This window comes from Dermacentor andersoni, chromosome 5 (genome assembly GCF_023375885.2).
Source record: "Dermacentor andersoni chromosome 5, qqDerAnde1_hic_scaffold, whole genome shotgun sequence".
In the NCBI taxonomy this organism is placed as follows: domain Eukaryota; kingdom Metazoa; phylum Arthropoda; class Arachnida; order Ixodida; family Ixodidae; genus Dermacentor; species Dermacentor andersoni.
Window position 1 is genome coordinate 138,054,717 of NC_092818.1, and position 20,252 is coordinate 138,074,968.

A 20,252-nucleotide genomic window follows, 5' to 3' on the forward strand; every position below is an offset into this window, starting at 1 on the left:
CAGTGTAAATAGTGTGTAAATAGGATCTTTCGTCTATTTCACACGCACACACACACACACACACACACACACACACACACACACACACACACACACACACACACACACGCACACACACACACACACACACACACACACACACACACACACACACACACACTATATATATATATATATATATATATATATATATATATATATATATATATATTTTATTTTGTGGCTACGCACCATTAGACAGACAGACAGACAGACAGACAGACAGACAGACATCCATTACAATAAGCGATGTTTTATTATATCCCGAAAGTACAGCAGGGTTGTAACAGGGCTGTTTCATTGTTTCTTTACGATGATTTACGTGGAAATAATTTACGTAGTGACGTTTGCAGATATGAGAAGGGGCAGGGATGGAGTAATAAGAGAATGCTGTTCTCATAGAAGGATGATTGTAAGTGTATTGCTATGTACGTTTGAAGATCTCCGTATCATTGAAAGGAAGAATGACTCTCGAGGAGAAACTACAGCGAACAAGCAACGTCTAGAAATGTTATGCATGCAAAAGGAAAGATCAGTTGCTGAAATATAGCGTGTGCTATCTAAGGCGACATGAGGCACGTAATTAGAAAAATCCCATTCAAATTAATCGACAACCAGCGTATAAGAAATCAACAAAAGGAAATCATTTCATTATAACGTGGAATAGAAAGAACCAGAACAAAGCACAGGCATGGAGCCAGCTGTTACCATGAGATCAGTACTGAGCCTGAAGCTGGAAAGAGAGAGAGAGAGAGAGAGACTAACACCCGAGTAGCGCCTTCTGCGTCGGCACATTTCCACGGTATTTCACAGGAAACCAAAGCTTGAGCTCTCTTTAACAGCTGTGCGGTGTTTGTTGGCTTCAGTGCTCGTGTTCATAAAAAAAAATGAAAGAAAAAGAAAGCAATTGATGAAGTATAGGAACGAGGAAAAAAGAACAAACAAAGCGATTCCTAAAATACGTGGCAAGCCACTACAAGGTGCATCATCGCTTCATCGCGCAGCACGGCGAAAGTGGCAGTAACGACGAACTTAGGAGCAACAGAGCTGTCGAGAAGTCACTCTCAGGAGCAACAGGCGACTCTCGGAACGGTGAGACAACGATCGGCCACTCACTAACGTGTTTAATGACACGTAGGATAACGCAGCGAAGATTTTACAAGCACTCGGAGTTGCACTGGTGCAAAGAAACCTTTAACGGAAGGCTATGCATGTTAGTTGCACCAGCTCGATGAAGAAACTTAGAAGGGGGGACTAAGAAAATTGTACGGTAGGCCATTCAAGCAGGAATCCCACGAAGGAAGTACACATGACTAAGTGTTCACATGGAGAGGTTTCAGCAGACCACGCGTTAGGCCTCACCGAGCATTCACATGGCGACCCGACGGCAGTTGCGAGTGGAAGGCGGAAACACGGCTGCAAATTCTGAAATTAGAAACGTCCGTTTGATAGATGCGTCGACAAGAGTGGTTAATATCGATAATGTCACGATAAAATCGATAGTAGGCACATTTGGTTTTCACCTACGCTGATCCCTGTTCGGTCGAAAAGCACGAGCGCTTACGCACAACTGCTTTGGCATCGATCGTCTCTTCCATGTGGAATGCATTTTTATATTTATCTGCAGGTATTCTGCGAAGTTACTTAAACGGGGGATGAACACTGCCGTGAAATCTCGGTGTTCACTAACGCTACCCGACTTCAAACTCTTTCTTGGCTAAGGCGACCAGAGGGAAATATTGTCCCTGGACTGGTGATGATAATTTCAAATATCCTAAAAGAGTGGAGAATAAAGATGTCAAGGTAGTTCTTTGAACATAACTATTAGTCAGTAAATAAATAGCAAGTTCAGCTTTGTTAGTAAGTTACCCTTAATACATGTAAAAAAAAAATAAGCGACACTTATCGTGAGAAAGAGCTTGGTAAGCCGTATAAAGCGCAAAAGCTAGAGACGGTTGGGGGCGCCGCCATGCAGTTTCCTCGCCACCCCACCATGACGTCATAAATTTTAACAATGGGCGCTCGGGTTCATTTTCGTTGGTAAAGATGGATTAAACTGTATTTTAATAAGTCGAAGGCTTAACACAACGGCCCGAACACAAAACAATACGTTGAAATCTGTGACGTCACGCTAACGTACCAGTGCCGTAGTTTCGATTTCAGTTTCTCCTTTTAATAATTAACATATTACCGACAAATAATTGAACTAGTTTTCAACGAACACTTCATCAGTCTAAGCTGATTTATTGTTTCGCTTTATGCAGAGTCCGCCATTCGCAACAAATTTGCCGCGCTAGAATTGTTAGTATTAAGAGTAGGTGGCAGTTAATCATGATGAACATATATCAGCCTTTACGAACTCTTCCGAAGCCTGTAATTAACCAAGAGACATCCGATTATTCTTATTAGAACGGCTGGACACCGCGGCAGCATGAAGAAAGCCATCTCAAGATTTCTGTCCTTACGTTATCTTGCAGAGATTTGAGTGAACTTTGTGAAGACTCGAGAGACAACTGTAGATTTCAGTTGGAAATAGTTGAAGGCCTTAAAGATGCGCTGTTAACAAATTACGCTGTGTTCATTTGTATGCCTGATTTACATATGTCTCGCTTGCACGCCCACTCCTCTCGTCATCATTACTTCCAAGGAAAATTTCTTACCAGTGTTCCGATGGCTCTCGAGTTAATAATGTTGATAAACATAATCCCGATGCGTGCTGTCTGCGCAGAACAAGATGGTCGCAAAGAAAGACGCAAGCTTCTTTGTCCACAGTGAAGCAACTGTCCGCGATATTGCAACGAAGGTGGTGGAGACACAGGTATGTGTGTCAAATGTCAGTTATGCGCTGTGCGTTATTTTCTTATTTTATTTTTCTATGCAATATTCTACTATACGTGCGCTATTATAGTTTATTAATAATGATAGATAAAGTTTAAATGTACTTTTAATCAGAATATGTGTACTTTAGTGATATTACTTATTCCAGCTTTTAGAAGGTTTGCATCCTGGTGTCGTTTACTCGATCCTTTGCGATGGTTAGCCGTATTCAAAACCGCGTGCAAAAAATAAATTTCCGTGAAATTACCTCCCGCATGTTTAACATGTCGAAATCATCACTGCTATGAGAGATGCCGTTGTGGAAGACTCCGGATTAATTTTGACCACTGGAGGTCCTTTAACGTGCACCTGAATAAACGTGGATTTTTTTCTTATGTCGAGCTTTTTTTATTTATTCCCTATTACGCATATCAACATTCCGTTTCAGCTGCATTACATGAAAGACGTTAACATTTAGGTAAAAGTAATGCGGAAGGAGGAAATAAAAAAAATCGCGTTAGTTATGTTTTCAGTTATTTGCTTTAGAGCACATGTTACAACGGCGGAGTTGGAACCCGCCAACACGCAGGGCTAAAGTAATGTTTAACAGTCTCGGAAGAGAATAGCAGTTTACGATAGGTAGCGAGGCACTGGAAGTGGTAAGGCAATACATCTACTTAGGGCAGGTAGTGACCACGGATCCGGATCATGAGACTGAAATAATCAGAAGAATAAGAATGGGCTGGGGTGTGTTTGGCAGGCATTCTCAGATCATGAACAGCAGGTTGCCATTATCCCTAAAAAAAAGTGTATAACAGCTGTGTCTTACCAGTACTCACGTATGGGGCAAAAACCTGGAGGTTTACGAAAAGGGTTCTACTTAAATTGAGGACCACGCAAAGAGCTATGGAAAGAAGAATGATGGGTGCAACGTAAAGGGATAAGAAAAGAGCAGATTGGGTGAGGGAACAAACGCGAGTTAATGACATCTTAGTTAATGACATCTTAGTTGAAATCAAGAAAAAGAAATGGGCATGGGCAGGACATGTAATGAGGAGGGAAGATAACCGATGGTCATTAAGTGTTACGGACTGGATTCCAAGGGAAGGGAAGCGTAGCAGGGGGCGGCTGAAAGTTAGGTGGGCGGATGAGATTAAGAAATTTGCAGGGACGGCATGGCCACAATTAGTAGATGACCGAGGTAGTTGGAGAAGTATGGGAGAGGCCTTTGCCCTGCAGTGGGCGTAACTAGGCTGATGATGATGATGATGAACACGCAGGGCATGTTAAATTGCAAGCAATTCTGTAATTATTACCAGTTCTGAGATAAGCGAAGTCAAATTGTGTGGGTAAATGTACTGGTGTCCTAGTTTTCCCGCGGTGAGACTGTCACACATCTTCTGTGCGACTGCCGTGGGCTTTGTGGGCGGGGGCAGATGCTCTTGTCCACTCTGGACGAGTTCTATAACTCCGCTTTCAGAATGGAAGGGCTGAAATTTACTGTGAAGGGTCAAGGAAACCCTGCCCTATATTTCGAAGACGGAGGGCTTGTCCGAGCGACTGTGATTCCGTTGTGTGTCGCCTTGGCTCAGCGCTTTTGTTTTTATCATGTCTACATTTACCTACTCACATATCCCCGCCACTGCCCTTTCGTGTAAGGTGACCAGTCAGAATTTTTCTCCGGATAACTTTCCTGCCTTATATTTTATTCTTTTCACATTGGTCCTATAGAACTAAGTCTGAAACGCAATTCTGTAGTCATAGCTGCCTATATCATTGTAGCGGACACCGGTGAAATATTTTGCTTCATCCCTTTTCAAACGTGAACTAAATGCGATTAGCGGAAAAATGATGTACTATTAGCATTGAAGACAGATGCTTGTCGCAACATACATCGATGGTTTAATGAGCTTGTTGCCACCAGCGTTCGTGAAAATCGATCCTACTTCACGTGTGAGCATTATACACCATCACCGGCGACAAGAAAGGCCCATGGAGTACATTTCAAATGCCACATGGTGGCACCGGAAGTTCAGAATGATAAATCAGCCCCTAAATAGGAATGCTCAGGGATAAAGGACCCTGTACATAAAGAAGGGCCCGATAACCTCCACATGCAATAATTCAATGTGATCACATGAAGCGCTCCAGGAAAACTATATATTTCATAGCAATCATGTGATATTACTCTATAATGAGTCTGTGGGGCCTTCATGTTGCATATACGTAGGGGCATCAGGAACCAAGCCAAGGCAGCCACTCCAGTGTTGCGTTAGTTATGGTCTACGTTTGCTCACGGGCGTTTTAAGTGCTTCCTCTCGATTTTTTTCTTCTGTATCTTTTTTAACCGCCCAAGGAGGAAGACAACTCTTTCTTTATATGTGACCTGCTTGAACTGAAGAGGACGCTCGAGCTATGGCGCCAGCAGCTGCCAAGGGTGATTCCATATTTCGGTAAGAAATCTCCGGACAACACGTTTATCCACAGCTAGAGTTGATAACGAGCCTTATCCTTCACAGCTCAGATTTCACTTTGCAAAAACTGTTTATATTCAAGCGTTGCTATAAGTGCTTTGCCACGACAACATGTGTAAAGATGCATAAAGACGGTCAACAACGATGCTCAAAGTAGCAGCCACAAGGTTCTGTTCTGGACATTGTCAAATTGCGCCATACTGTCGAATTCCTCGTCTTAATTGTCACCTCCGTTGGCTCAGAGCTACTACAGCGGCTCTGATTGGCTCGAAATGGCGGCATGAAAGCGTTTGGCAACATGGCGGAATTTGACCATGCCCAGAATGTCCCCCCGAATTCATCCTGTCAGTATATCCTACGGGGCGAGTGACTGTGCAGCATGCACTGTTTTGAATCACTAATTAAGCATTGCAGCTGCTTTCTTACTTCTTTTTCGTAGCGGCTTTCACGCCGCTTGACTACAGTCACCAATGTGACAAAATTTACTAACGCTTCATTTGCATTCGGGTTAGGTTGACTGAGAGATACAGATGAGCAAAAGCCTGCGCGCTTTCAATTGACGCATAAACTTGAGCAGAAAGAAAAGAAAGAAGAGGAAACAATATAAAGATGGAGAAGGGAGGGAGGCTCACGCGGAATATCACACTAAAAAATGTTTCACCGGCGATTGCGATACTCCCTAATGCGAATTTCACGCGCAGCTGTTTAGGTGTTTCGAATTCGCGATATATTATGGCAAATAATTTGATACTAAAGGACAGGGTGCTCTCGGCAGCGGCGCTGAGCCTCTGCTAGTGCAGCTCGTATAGCAGCAGCGGCAGACGAAGCATTTCTACCGGTTGCGCCGCTCATTGTTCTGAATGAAAGCGTGAACACGGGAACGCGTGGCTCGCGGGGACCCACGCCAGCGCTTTGTTTCGGCGCTCCGCACGCGTCTGCTCGTGCTGGCTATCAGCTTTCCCTCTCACCCTTTTTGCCATGCCCTCCTCCGCTTCCCGCCTCCTAGTTGCGCCGCACCCTCCTCTCTGCTTTCCTCCTCGCGTCTTTCATCCCCCCCCCCCCCCCCCCCGCTGCGCTCTGCGTCCGCTTTTATCTTTTTCTGTGCTTGTTCGCTCGGTTAGGCCGACGCCAAGGCTCGCCGCAGGAACGGGCAAATAACAGCTGCGTTCTAAAATGAACAATCCGGGTCAGTAACGCATACCAACGCGAATAAGGCAACGCGAATAAGCCTTTACAATTCTGTCAGCAGCCATCGTGGTAGACCATGACATACTTGACTACTAAGAGATGTCCCTGTATGTTCAGCATGGCTTCGGTACAGTGAAAATTTTCGAGGTAGCCAGAAGTAACAATGAATATGCTGTAAAGGTCGCCTGCTCCACTGTTGCGTTTCCTATTGTGCTGCGCCCTTGCGGCTAGCTAAAGTGATTGGTTGATTGGTTGATTGATTATTTGGTTTAATATTGGGTGGTGTGGGGTGCCGATGAATACCCCCAGATATTAACAGATACACGTTTTATCACTACTTCTGTCCCTCCCTCTCGCGTATGTCCGATAATATTAATTACTGGCTCAAAAATATATAGTGCGTCTGTTTGACTACACACTAAATACATTCTTCTATGGCTGCTCCCGAGTCACCCGCCGTGTTGATGCGTGGGTTTGGCATTGCGCTGCTAAGCACGAAAGCGCGGGATCAAATCCGGGCCGCGGCGGTCGCATTTCCACAGAGGGCGAAATGCAAAGCGCCCGTGTACCATGCATTGGGTGCAACCCCAGGTGGTCAAAGTTAATCCGCAGTTCCCCACTAGGGGACGCCTCGTAATAATATCGTAGTTATATATATATATATATATATATATATATATATATATATATATATATATATATATATATATATATATATATATAAGAACAGTGAACATGAACAGTTTCGCAAACTCACAGCTGGAAGATAGGTAAGATGGGGATCTATAATCAGCACGTTCCTTGCATGGACACACAATAATTTGCACGAATACCCTTTTAACGCGAAAGCGTTAAGTGCCCCGTGTCGCCGAAAATCCGGCATCGGCGCCCCGCGTCCGGCACCCAGCGTCGACCATCTTTTCGCGAAAAGTTATCCCTAACCACGCATACCCAACCACTCTTCTGTCACCAAAGTTGCTTGTACCTTGTCTTTCATTCTTTACAAAGTTATTTTTCGGAATATTGAGAATGACAGTCCGCAAACAAACGTGAAAAAAAAAAAAAACGCCGATAGCGCATAACCTTTACGTTACATCTTCTAAGACTGAAATATTAAAAGTGCGAAACAATAACAGGAGATTAGCCCACGCAAGAGGCAGCGTTTCTACCAGAAAACTTGCCTTAATGCATAGCGTTTGCCGCCAGTGTTTCCTGGTAAACATTACGGTAACATGAGCTGCAGTTGCCGGGAAGCGTGAAAAGCAGTCAGGCATCCTTGAATGCTATCGCGTCCCGCTCTTAAAGGCGAAGCTTAGACGTCCTTATTTTCCCCTCCGAAATTTCTGGCCTCTGAACTCGCCTCGCGTTAGAAGCAGGTTCGTGATATGAATATAGCGGTATTTTGTGTGTACGTGTGTGTTTTGTTTGTTTCTAAGCGCTCCTTGCTGGGAGTTGCCACTGTGAATTTTCAACCATCCTTCTTCTGATTTGCGACGCTGTTAGTGCCGCATCAATGCGACTACGGCGTATCAACTGCAACCTTGAGCAACTCTATAGGGCTGATGTGCAGGCATGTCAAGCGAGCTGACTTCAATATCGCGCCGAGCATCGCCGCCTAATCCGTGCAAGGCTCTGCCGTGTGCGATTGTGTCACGGGCATTTCTCAAGTGCTGTTTGTCCAATAACCTTAGTGGAGGTTACGGAGGACGGAAATGCCACCACTCATCCTTTCACTTTATTTTGCGACGGCAGTTCGCAATAACGACGTATAAATAAAGCCCGGCAGGCGTCCGCTTTTACGCGTCGTTTCCTGTTTTTATGTAGATACCTGACGTTGTAATCATAATTTTTTTTTCATTTTTCTAAGAGGTAGAAACTTTCCCTCGCGTTATATTCATGGTCGCTTTAAAATACGCACTATTTCAGAACCTAGAAGATTTGACCAAGCTAAAAAAAAAAAAATGAAGGAGCTGGACAACCTACACAGTCACATTAGCGTGATTTTAAACTGACACGTTGAGGCATAGATTACCTTAAGGCTTAGTTGCCACGATCCAATACTCCTTGATAAACTTTCCAGATATTAGGGTTTATCATCGTGCTGTAAGCGCCTTAAATAGAAACGCTTTGAGCCCATTAGAACTTAATGAATGCAAATAATTAGCTTCAATACAAAAGCGATATGTTCAGATGGTAATTTTGTTATCTTTCTCAGCGATAAAGTCGTGCACAGATCGCATCGTCATTCGAACTCTGGCGATGGAAGGAGTCAACTTTGACTGTTCGAACAAGGTAAGAAATATATCGCGAGCAAAAGTAAAAAAGAAAAACAAAAGAAAGAAGTTCTATAACGTAGCAGAACTGTTGAACTGGGCTGACCCTTTCCGTAATATGACACCAAAGGACACGAAAGTGGGACGATGGGAGGGGGATGTCGGAGATAATCTAACATTTATCTCAAGTTTTGTTTATCCGAAGAAAAACTCTGTTCCAAGCTATTCAGTAAATTTGCCCTTGCGTTTCGATATTCTTCAACGTGCGTACAAACCATCATGCGTGACAAGAAAGACGGCATGAAGAGGGCATGGCCAGTGCGCTTTGGGCTGGCTGCAGCTCGTTCACCAACGTATTTAGAATTCCATTGTAGATGAATCGAGAGAACGTGCCAGCCGTAAGTGATCATGCGTTCTCGGAGGGGCGCGATTTTCTAACGGTTCAGAAAACGAAGCATTCTCTTGCCCTCGCCCTTAATCAGAATAGCGCTTACACGATGGCAAGCGAACAGTTCGCTTTCTGAACCGTTACAAGAACGCCGGGGCTGCTGCCTAACTTGCGGGAGTGTTTCGCTTTGCCGCCCGTCCCTCGAGCCTTTCTTCAAATTGACGCCACCATATCCGAGAAGGTGAACAACTGATTCGGCATCACAGGGCAGACTTTTCGGTACAACTCGGCGTCCGGAGAGGCAAAATCCGGACAGAACACCGTCCCGGACAGGGAGCCGTAAGACAGCAGGACCACGGCGGTAAAAGCGGGACGCGTCCCGCCTAAGTCGCAACGTCTGGCCACCAGTTACCATTGCGGCCGCGTCCACAAAACAGCTAAAGAAAATGACTTCTGCTCACAGAAGATTCTGCAGATTCTGTTTACGAGGGAAGCGTGACGTAAATATGTCGTGCATATTAGCAAGCAATGTTCATAGGAAAAAAAAATTACTAGAACTCTCGCCACGCAGTGCACACCGTCGGAGCAGCTAATTTTATCGTCTGAAATTAGCTCTTAGACCAGCAGTCCGGTTGATCAGCGAAAGGACATAAACCTAATCCAGGTTGTTTTTCTAATATCCAATAAGTCGCGCAGTCCTATTGCAGTGTTCACAATGAGGAGTAAGTTCGACCACTTGTAGCTTTTACATGGGCATATAAGCCTGAGCAAGCGAATATTTTTTTGAAGGCGTTTCTTTTTTTCATCCCGTCTCCATTTGATTTGTCTGCCGGTGCTGGCAATCAAACTCATTACCTGGCGCATAGTCACTGAGGTCACACTCACTGAGGTTCTGCGGTAAATATTTCTTCGCTCTTATAACCAGACACTTCTTACCTCAGCCCCCCCCCCCCATATTTTTTTTTTTTCTAAATCAAGTAGTGACAACGTTTGGGTACCTTATCAACAGTTTTTCGATTACTATACTGATAACGTACTGATGACAAATGGCGTATTGATAACGTCGTGTTGACGTATTGGTGATACCATATAGATGATGTTTTGATGATTAAGTCAGTTTTTGCCGGCTGGTTCTTTTAAAGAGGGAAATTCAAACCGTCCTGAGCACTGGAGTCGATCCTAGCCGAATCATCTACGCAAATCCAGCAAAACAATCGTCTCACTTGGAATTTGCTGAAAGCGCTGGCGTGACTTTAATGACCTTCGACTGTTTGGAAGAACTGCAGAAGATTAAGGACAAGAATGCCAGGTTGGTGCAATCATGCAGCTGGGTTAGGTTTTGTGCATAAATACACGAAAAGACGTTAGATCAGGCTAATGGAAGAAGCCTGTCGTTTACTACGTAATGCATTAGAATGTGCTCTGCATTGTACTTGTTTGCTTTGCCATTCCCCAGTGGATGTTTACTTTGTCTTCCACAGTGCCCGATCTATAGCATATGTTGTGTTTTGTGTTGTTGTTCAACATATTTCATTCAGTTGAACATCTAGAAGATGTAGTACTCTATGCAACGCCGTGTATGTGTTAGATTTCCAGGTCCATTCATGTATCGTGAGGGACGCCTTTTGCCTCGCGTGCCAGACTAACAAAAGCTACGAGCTTGCTTGTAATTCTTGTGATAGTTATGTCATCATGTATAACTATGTTTGCACCTACGTGATGTTTTGTGAGCTAAATATAAGTAAATAAAGAAACATAGCAGCAATATTCTTTTTGTACTCGTCCTACGAAACGAAACTTGAAATTATGGCCAAAGACGGACAACAAGGCAGATGTAGAGAGTAGGCGCTTTCTTGGTTAATGCTGGGAGGCACGTTGGTGCTGGGATTCATGGTATGGAAAGGCAATATAAAATATAAAGACGCCAAATAAACGGACACACGCAAGAGCAGAGAACCTGTCCCGTTTTCTTTTGCCCGTTTATTTGGCGTCTTTATATTTTATAATGAACAGCTACCAACTAGCCCAACAAGAAGTGCTTTTAATACGGAAAGGCAGACGGGCAAACACAGACATACGCTGGAGGGAATAGCGTTTACAATACGTTATATGTGTCTGTGGACTAACCGCGATAATGAACAAGGGCCCTATGCTATAACAGCTGAGTACAGCAGCAGGACCGTTTTTATTTTCTAGCTCAACGTCTGCGTGTGTATTGGGCACGTATTGCACCCGTAAAAATAATATATACCCTTTCTTTAGAAGTTGCGCTACTGATATTTTTTCTTTTGTTTATTTTTTTCATGATGTTCAAACTCGAGAAATTAGTGCTATTGAGTCCCTTTGTGCTCAGAGTAGAGATAGTGTTGGAAGAGAGAAATAGAGAGAGAGAGAAAATGATAAATGAAACGCAGGGAGGGTAACCAGGACTGAGCCCGGTTGGCTGCCCTACCCTGGGGGAAGTGAAAAAAGGGAGTGAAAGATCAGGAGAAGTAAAAAAATGTCCATAGCGGTGGGAGGGTTTCTATGTAAATCCGTTAGCTGGCAGAGTTGTGCTTAGCAATCCACTGTTGAGCTTGTCGGCGATATATTTGGACGTTGCACGAGTGATGTAATGGATACATATTTCGAGAATAGAGCTAACAACATCACTCGTGCTCACTTATCTTTATGAGTTTGAATGTCATCATTGTACTTATTTCCTCTTTCATCTGATCAATAATCCCCAAGCATTCCTCATCTATTGTATGTATTGTGAGGCTTGCTTTACTTTGTTGTGTTCTTTAATTCGTCATAAAGAGTCCCGCCTGCAGTTCTTACTTTGGGAGCCCTTCCTGTATAAAACTGTTACCGTTTTAATTTACTTGTCAATAAAATTGAATTGAATTGAAATTAATTGAATCATACAGTTTCTGACAATATTACCTACAGGGAAATCTGGCGCCACCGTATATGCGAGTTTTCTAACAAGTGTCGTGCCGTCTTGGGAATGCCGTAATAAGGGTGTTCGAGTCGTTGTCTCGAACCTGGCCTAGAACATGGTCATGGCTGCACAGATAAAGCTGCCTAAATAAAAAATATCCGTAAGATGTTTTCTTTCAGCGCTATTGTATCGTTCAATAAAGTTTACTCCTATATAGTGCATATATATAAGCAAGCACTGCAAACAGGAACGGACGACGAGCTGGCGCAAAGCGAGTGCTAATCTTATCTTTTTTTCAACTTCAGCTGCCCGCAGGCACTTCTTATGTTGCCTAAAATTGTACATCCAAGCGCAAGTGCCCACGATTGAATAAAAATGTTTTTTTTTGTTATATATATATGCTGTCGAAACAGCCATTGTGACAGACGAATGTTGTCCTGGCTCTGCGAGAATGAAGCGGATCCGAAACCACCGCATCTCGGCATACAACAGCGGCGCAGCGTCCGCTTTCCCTAAGAAACTCTATTGCTGAAACTAACTTATGCGTTAGGCTAGGAAAAGTCCTAGTGAGAGATGGAACATGAGTAAGCACTTATATGGTGACGAAACGTTATCGAGAAGCCATCGCGTCGGAATGGCACCAAAGGTTTCGGGAGGGCAGATATTCGGTTCGAGATGATCCCAGAGTCTGCCTCCTGTTAGCATCACATACCGCTGCAAATGTGGCATGTGTGAGGCAGTTACGGCAAGAAAAATGCCGTGCTACTGTGCAAATGATATCAGGATACTCGAAAACGAACAGGAATGCCTGTCGCCAGATATTACGCAACGACTCATGGGAAGGGAAACTGGATGCAAAAATTGTTCCTCATACACTGACTCAAATCAACAGAAAGAAACCAGGCGAACGATTGATGCGGTACATTTAAAAAGATTCAGATGCAATCTCATAGTTCTGGTAATCATGTCTGCCCGATATGAAAGTTGGTGCTACGTACATGACCCTCAAATGAAGGGACAAACCGTCAAATTTAGAGATCACGGTTCACCTCGCTCCAAAAAAGTGAACAGCGAATCACCGAAAACAAAGACACCATCGATTGCATTTTTTTTAGTTCTAGAGGCTTGATGTACATATGCCCGAAGAACAAAGAAATCAAATTTCTACCGGAGTCCTTCAACCTTCTTCTTTTATTTGCTACTACATTTGCACCAAGCGATTCGGTGGCACCGTCCTCATTCGCGAGGCGCCATACTGCTGTCACAGTCAAAGAATATAGGTCACATTTCAGCTCTACCACAGCCGTTCCCCCGACTTATCGCCGAGTTAATTAGTAGTGAATTAGAAACTGTATGGATAGCCGACGGGACTACTTTGACAAGACCTAGAGTCATTAGCTTTTCAGTTGAATAAATGAGTTTTTACGAGCTCAGTACTTTAACGTTTCTTACAAATATTGTACAATCGCACAATCGAACACTGATGAACAAGCAGCGACGCACTGAAAACGCCGTTAACAGGCGATGCTCAGAGTGTAGCTTGCAAACAGTAAGCTTAGTATCCTCCTGTTTAGCAATTACGTCATTTGTAACTTTCGCCGATGCTCTACTCACTCATATTCTGGTATCGACAATCAGAAGTCTGTTGGCGTTGTATATTTTCTCGTGGCACGAACCCAAGCCTAAACTGAGGATTGCGTTGCTTACAGGTTACTGTTGAGGATTTCACCGCAAGAAGAAAATCGGGAAGAACGAATGGCACGAAAATACGGTTGTCGTTCTTCCGAAGCTGAACATATTTTACGTGTTGCCACTGACGAGGGCCACACTGTCGTCGGCATTGCGTAAGTCGTTATCGTTCTTTTTGAAGTTTATTTGCTTCTATCGTCCTTTCGAAACTGTTCGCATCTTGTAAGCTAGGGTAAATACCCGTCTCAGATTGCTTTCAAGTTACAGCGTCCCGGCCGGTCGTGTGCGCAGTAGCGTGCGCGGCTGCCCTGAGTAGAATCCCCCCCCCCCTCCCCCCCTCTCTCTCTCTCTCTCTCTCTCGAAACTGTACATTAACAATGTGCGGATAATCGCAATAACAAAGACACTAATACTACATATTACACTCGGCAAAATGGATTATCTTTTTTCTGTCTCGTTTTCTGCCGCAGCTTTCATATTGGTGGAAGACATTTCAATTACGAGAGCTATCGCGTTGCCATTGAGAAAGCAAGGCATCTGTTCGACCTCGGCGCTCAGATGGGAATTGAAATGACAGTGCTCGACATAGGAGGAGGATTTCTGGGAAGCACCCGGATGCGAGATTCCTTCATTCAAGTAAGGAGCGACCTACATTCGCAATAAGATGCGCAACTTCTTTCAGTGAATCGACGACTCTGACGTGAGGCACAGCATACGTCGGCAAACGCATAAATGACATACAAACTGGGGAGGATGCGGAGGAGCAAATGAGTATGGTTTGGCTAATAGGGAAATGAAGTTGAGTGTACATGCACGCTACACTGTAAAATAAGTTATGCCCTAACATGAATAATGATGCAAACCAGCCTATAACGCACACAATTACACCTTTTAAACTCGCAAATGAGTGCAAAGGTGCGAGTTGAGCGAATTACACAGTCGTTCACTTTCAAAAGTGCAAATTATTTGACAGTGTAGCCTGTAATACTAGGAGGTTTCAGGAGACTTAGCCTGCACTAGAAAACCCAAACGCTGGCTGGTTTATTTTGTACTTGCGTTCTTTCGTAGGCACGGCCGATAGCATTCCTTATCCTTGGGTTCCCTGTTTATAAATAATCCCTATGTATTAATGTTGCAGCAAGTAACTGCCAACGAATAAATAAATAAAATCCGATTTTAGAAAAGTAAGCCAATTACGCTCGTTGAGAAGAACATAATGCGTACAAGCTAGAGGATTAGGGTGTGGTAAAGTGTGGTAGGCGCGGAGCGTGGGGAGTGCAAATGTGCGTCGCCGCTATAATCACTCCTCACAAAGCAGCTATATGCTAATAAAGGGGACGGGTGTCGAAGAACACCCGACTGGGTGAGTACGTGTCCACTTCGTGACATGAAAATTGAATGGCGTAATAGCGCGCATGACCCCTCTGTTAAGACATGTCCGAGTGAACATGAAAAGTGAGAGAGAGACAAAGACAAAGAGAAAAATAAGCTTGTTGAAACGCTGCGACACAGGCTAAAAAAAAAGAATTACAGTTCCTGTTATTGAGAAGGAGCAATGGGGGAACGTGCTTCCGCTTTACAACCAGAGTAGGCCACGCACAACATGTTCACATCTAGAGCAGAATGAAAAGAAATAAGGGAATATAATGCAAACTATTTTGCTCTGCGCAGGTGTGCGAAACTGTGCGATCAGCCTTGGATGAGCACTTCCCGGAGTCTAGCGGCACATATATCATGGCCGAGCCAGGGCAGTACATGGTGACATCCTCATACACGCTGGCTGTCAAGGTGGTCGCCAAGAGGACGAGGCAAATGAGCGTCGATGGTATGTTTCACAACCTTGACGTCACTTGTCCGTGCTTTTGGGTCAGTATCTCGAAGTGCGATGGGTGAAATGGGGTACCATGAGAAGGCGCGTTAGTATTACACGGCGACGCTAAAATGCTTCTTGTACAGTTTGTTGGTAGTTCACAAGCATAACTGATCGTAGCTTATCACGGCGAGACAATAGTTGAGATTCGTACCACGTGGCATACGCACGGCCGCACTATAGGAGAACTGCTTCAGTACTGTCTGTGGAGTCCTCACCCCCAGTGTGAAGTTAATGTTGAGTTTAGAGTGAAGGTTTCTGAACGAAAAAGAAGAAGAAGAAGAGGAGGAAGTGATTGTTACGACTGAAGCATTCGCTGGCGGAAAAAAGGTCGCCGACAAAAATCCAGCAAATGATGGCAAATAACCGCAGTACCATTAGGCGCTTCTTGAGAAACAGTAATATTCAGTTGTACCAAAGTCAGAGGGTCGGTTGGAAGAGCACATCACTGGCTTAGTATTCTACACTGGGGTTCGACAGCCAATATGAGAAACGACGAGAAATGGGTGTTGTGGCGATGCAATCCTACAGCGAGTGTCACGGATCCACTAAATTTATTATACTATACTCCAGATACGCCGCACTCACCTACACGAGATGAGAGCGAGAGGGACAGAAAAATGAGACGGGAAAAGCAGGGAGGTCAACCATATGGACGTCCGGTGTGCTACCCTACGCGGGGGAAGGGTACTGAGGCATGAAAACGGGGAGAGAGAACAGTGAGGATGCGTGCGCACCAAGCTGCTCACGAAGACTACAGAAGGTCAGTGAGGCCTGTCGACATGAGAAACCGCGGCCAATGTACGTGTCGCTTTCCGAGCTTGCGATGTCGGTGGACACGATCTGTAGCGTGATCTTTATCATCAGGCGCCATCATCTGCCATCATCGCGCCTCGCATCTCGCGTAGCTCGCGTTCACGAGGAAAGGAACGCGCCCTCGCTCTCCATCGGGCTAGTTCGCCTTCCTCCGAACAAATGTAGGGAGGACAACACGGCTTACCGACCGTCGTCGTGTCTCACTACATGGTCCAACTGCCTTTGTCACCGAGAATTTTCTAGAATCCAGGGGACCTAACGATGTATGGAACGCGCGCTACAATTGACAAACAACTGCTTGAACTCGCATCGCAGCGTTGGAATGTATAGCGACTTATTCGGTGCACCACTACGGTTACATCCTGCGACGCACGCGCTGATGTTGTGCTGGTCTTTAATGTTCGCTCGAGTTTAGACAAACTTACCACTGTGGCGACGCGTGCGGAACGGACGCATGCATCCAAACTTTCTTTCTTTTTTTCATGTTTACAGGAGAACTTCGTCCGTACCACGACGTTTACATAAACGATAGCAGAGAGAACTGCATTCCTCGGGGAAATTACGATATCTTGAGCATCAGATATCACCCGCTCAGCGTAAGTAAACACTGCATGCTACTTTAGCGCCCCAGATCGAGGTACCTACATGATTATGGCTCTGCCGTTTCAGATAAAGTACAGTTGGACCCCTTTGCAGCAAAATATATGGGGCAGGTAACTCATTTCATTATAAAGAGCCGCTTTGTAATCGAAAGCGAACCTCTTGTGCTTACAAAAAGGTACAAGCGTGCTGAAATATGGTATTTTTATGTTGATTCGACTGTCGACCCAAAAACAAACAGAGGTGCCCATATTATTTCACCAAGGAGCAAAATCCACTGAAGCTCACACTGCATGTAAAGAAGGTAAAACTGGACACGCCACAGTTACCACCTAGTTATAACGGAAACTTTGTAGCTATAAAGCTTTAAAACATGCTGCGAAGACTAGTTGTCTGTTGCATTTGACATAGAACTTCGATTCCAGTGACTGTACGGAAGGAAAATTTTGATTAGTGCCTGAAATTTTTTACAAAGATTGCCGGAAATTGGCAACCTTCAAAACCCGGAAGCACAAAGTTTACAAATCAGTAACTCTGCATCAAGAACAGATATCATAATTTCGTAAACTGAATCTTTAGAGAATCTGATGCTGACAAATCTTATACATCAACTTACTGCTTCCGTAGATTTGTCACAATGTTTACAAGCGTCTTGCAAAATGTCCTACTGACATATATTAGTATTTTTCAGAGTGGTGTGTAATACATTAATTTTTGTATGCTTTAGATGTTTTAATATTTGCCGCTTACGGAACTGTAATCTATAATCTTAAGTTGCTGAGTTAGATTTGTAAGCTTTATAGTTTTGTTTTTCGAAATTCGGAAATTTTACAAATTTTTATAAAAGAACTGGATAGCCTAAATCAAACATCCACTTCCCACAATACTAAATTTTAACGTCTTCATTTAAGTTCCACACACCTCATCAAATTCGGTGCAGTAGTTGCAGAGAAAAACGATTTTTCCTTTCCCATGTGTAGGAGCCAATGGAACCCTCGAGCTGAAACTTCTTCCCTTTAAAGGCTAAGATTTTGTAAAGCGCATGAGGCACAAAATTATGCCTTAAAATGTTGTGAAAACTCAAGGGTGTTTAAAGCAATTTAAAAACATTCAAAGCATTCTAAACTTCACTTACTTTCATAGTGTGTTGTGTAACTTATGCTATGCAGTGCAATTTGTTATATACTAACATTTTCTTATAACCAGCAGTGGCGACTTGGTAGTTTACTCTTTTTTTCTGTAGCAACAGATCACTAACGACTATAGCGTCGAAATAGATAAGCGTCCGCTTTGCCTGTATAGCTGCCTGTCTATAATCTATTTAATTTGTATATAAGATGCTGACTGTGACCTCGTTTGTGTGATATGTAAAGAGTCCCCTGCCATGCTTTTCTTTTATTACTATGCCGGCTGGTACACTTGTGCTGTGCTGCCATTTACCGTGCCTGTCGTCGGTGTCGGCCGTCGAACACTTCGACGCATGCCTTTCGTGGCTTTTCGTACTGCGGTCCATTTCCACGTATTGCACTGGTAATAAATAACTTAAAGCCTCAAAAAGGGTGCCAAACGCAAGGACGAAATTTTTTTATCTCAGCCCCCCCACGAACGTGTGGCCAAGGACCTGACGACGCTGTGGGGTGCCACGTGCCATCCCATGGACAAATTCGAAGACCACGTGCCATTCTACGAGGTCTCCGTGGGCGAGTGGCTCCTTATGGACAACGTGGGTGCCTACGGGCTGGTCAAGGCATGCGGCTTCAACGGAACCGGCTTTCCGCCGGTCCACTACAGGACTTTGGCAGCTGACGTCCCTCGCGTCTGCAGCATTATCGAGGAGTCGCACATCTTGCCGGGCTACAGTCAACCGCAGAGCGTCGTGATGGAGGAGGCTCATTGAGACAACGGTCGAAACCGTACAGTTTCATACTGTGTTTAGAGTATAGCTGGCTAGAGGAATGTACTTCAGGGCGACCTCTCTGCGTCTCGCATCACTAAAAATTTCTCTCTCTCTTTTCTATATCTATTGCATATTATACGGAGATTACAAGAAATAAATATGGCCGTGGTGTACGAAAATCATGGGAATCATGAGTCGCGCATAAAGCATATATTGTTTTGCGATTTGTAGCGCCTTTGTTGAGGAAACACATTGCAGATTCTTTTGTTTGTCTTGTTCAATATTTATTAATGCTTATAGAGACATACAAACACCAGACAAATGAAAGAAAAAAGGTGTCATCCACCCGATTGTAGCCCGAAGCTACAAGATAATTCGTACGGTTTTGTCAGACAAAGGCTATGTCTTCAAAACTATACAATCAGGGTATTCCAACAACGGTAGCGATATGAAACCAAAATTTGAAGAGCAAAAATGATTTAAAGGAAGTGGCCGCGCAACGAGCCATTAAACGAGAAAAATATTACGCGCCAGGTTCAGTGATGGTTGGACGGCCCTGTGAATTCGAGATCAGTATCACAAATTCGAGACTCATTCAGATATTTCGCCCCCTCCCCTCCCCCATTCAGAGGCGCCGATCTCGACACAACGTCGAATATTGTGACGCATAGCTTACTTCGTGTGGCCTATCGTTTGCAAGCTGGGCGAAGCGGATGACAGCAGCGCTCTTGCTATCGTCTGGTTAAAAAAAAAAAAAAAAAAAAAAAACAAGCAACGACTGACTTTTCTCCTTTCCCTCAGGGCTTGACGTAGTGTCGAGATCCATGCCTCTGAATGCGAAATTAGCTGAGTGCCAAATGTGATGATGAATAACTTTGAACAGCTGTGCTCCTGGAGAATCATACAAAGTTGTCTTCGAAGACGATTGTCCTTACGTTCTAAAGCATAGAGGTTATAGGCGTGATAGTAAAACCGTTAATTAAAAACGCAAGTAGATTTTGCGTAGCTCGCATCGCGTTTTTGTTAAAATTCTCGTTACTTTAACTTTGAAGGTCCTGTATGCCGCACATGTTAGTGCAGTGGACCTCAATCGCCTGATGACTATTAGGGTTATTGAATTGTGCGCGAAGGCCGCAAAGAAAGATCCACAGCACTGGCACGAACAGCTGTCGTTCCATTGGGAGCTGTGCAGTTTTAAAACGAGGATATCAGCGAAACTGTTGAATTCCCGTGTGTGCCGGGCTTCATAGCTGTTGGCAGCCATGTACGAACTTTCAG

General features: G+C 44.1%; 1 protein-coding gene across 1 annotated transcript; it reads left to right on the forward strand.

Moving 5' to 3' along the window:
* Positions 1–413: 413 nt before the first annotated feature.
* Positions 414–19,745, forward strand: LOC126531243 (ornithine decarboxylase-like). Its single transcript, XM_050178692.2, has 10 exons — positions 414–1,131; positions 2,768–2,857; positions 5,213–5,309; positions 8,734–8,810; positions 10,322–10,488; positions 13,812–13,946; positions 14,262–14,427; positions 15,463–15,616; positions 16,970–17,073; positions 18,672–19,745. The coding sequence occupies exons 2-10, from the start codon at positions 2,774–2,776 to the stop codon at positions 18,972–18,974; spliced, it is 1,287 nt and encodes a 428-aa protein (XP_050034649.1). The 5' UTR covers positions 414–1,131; positions 2,768–2,773; the 3' UTR covers positions 18,975–19,745.
* Positions 19,746–20,252: the final 507 nt, after the last annotated feature.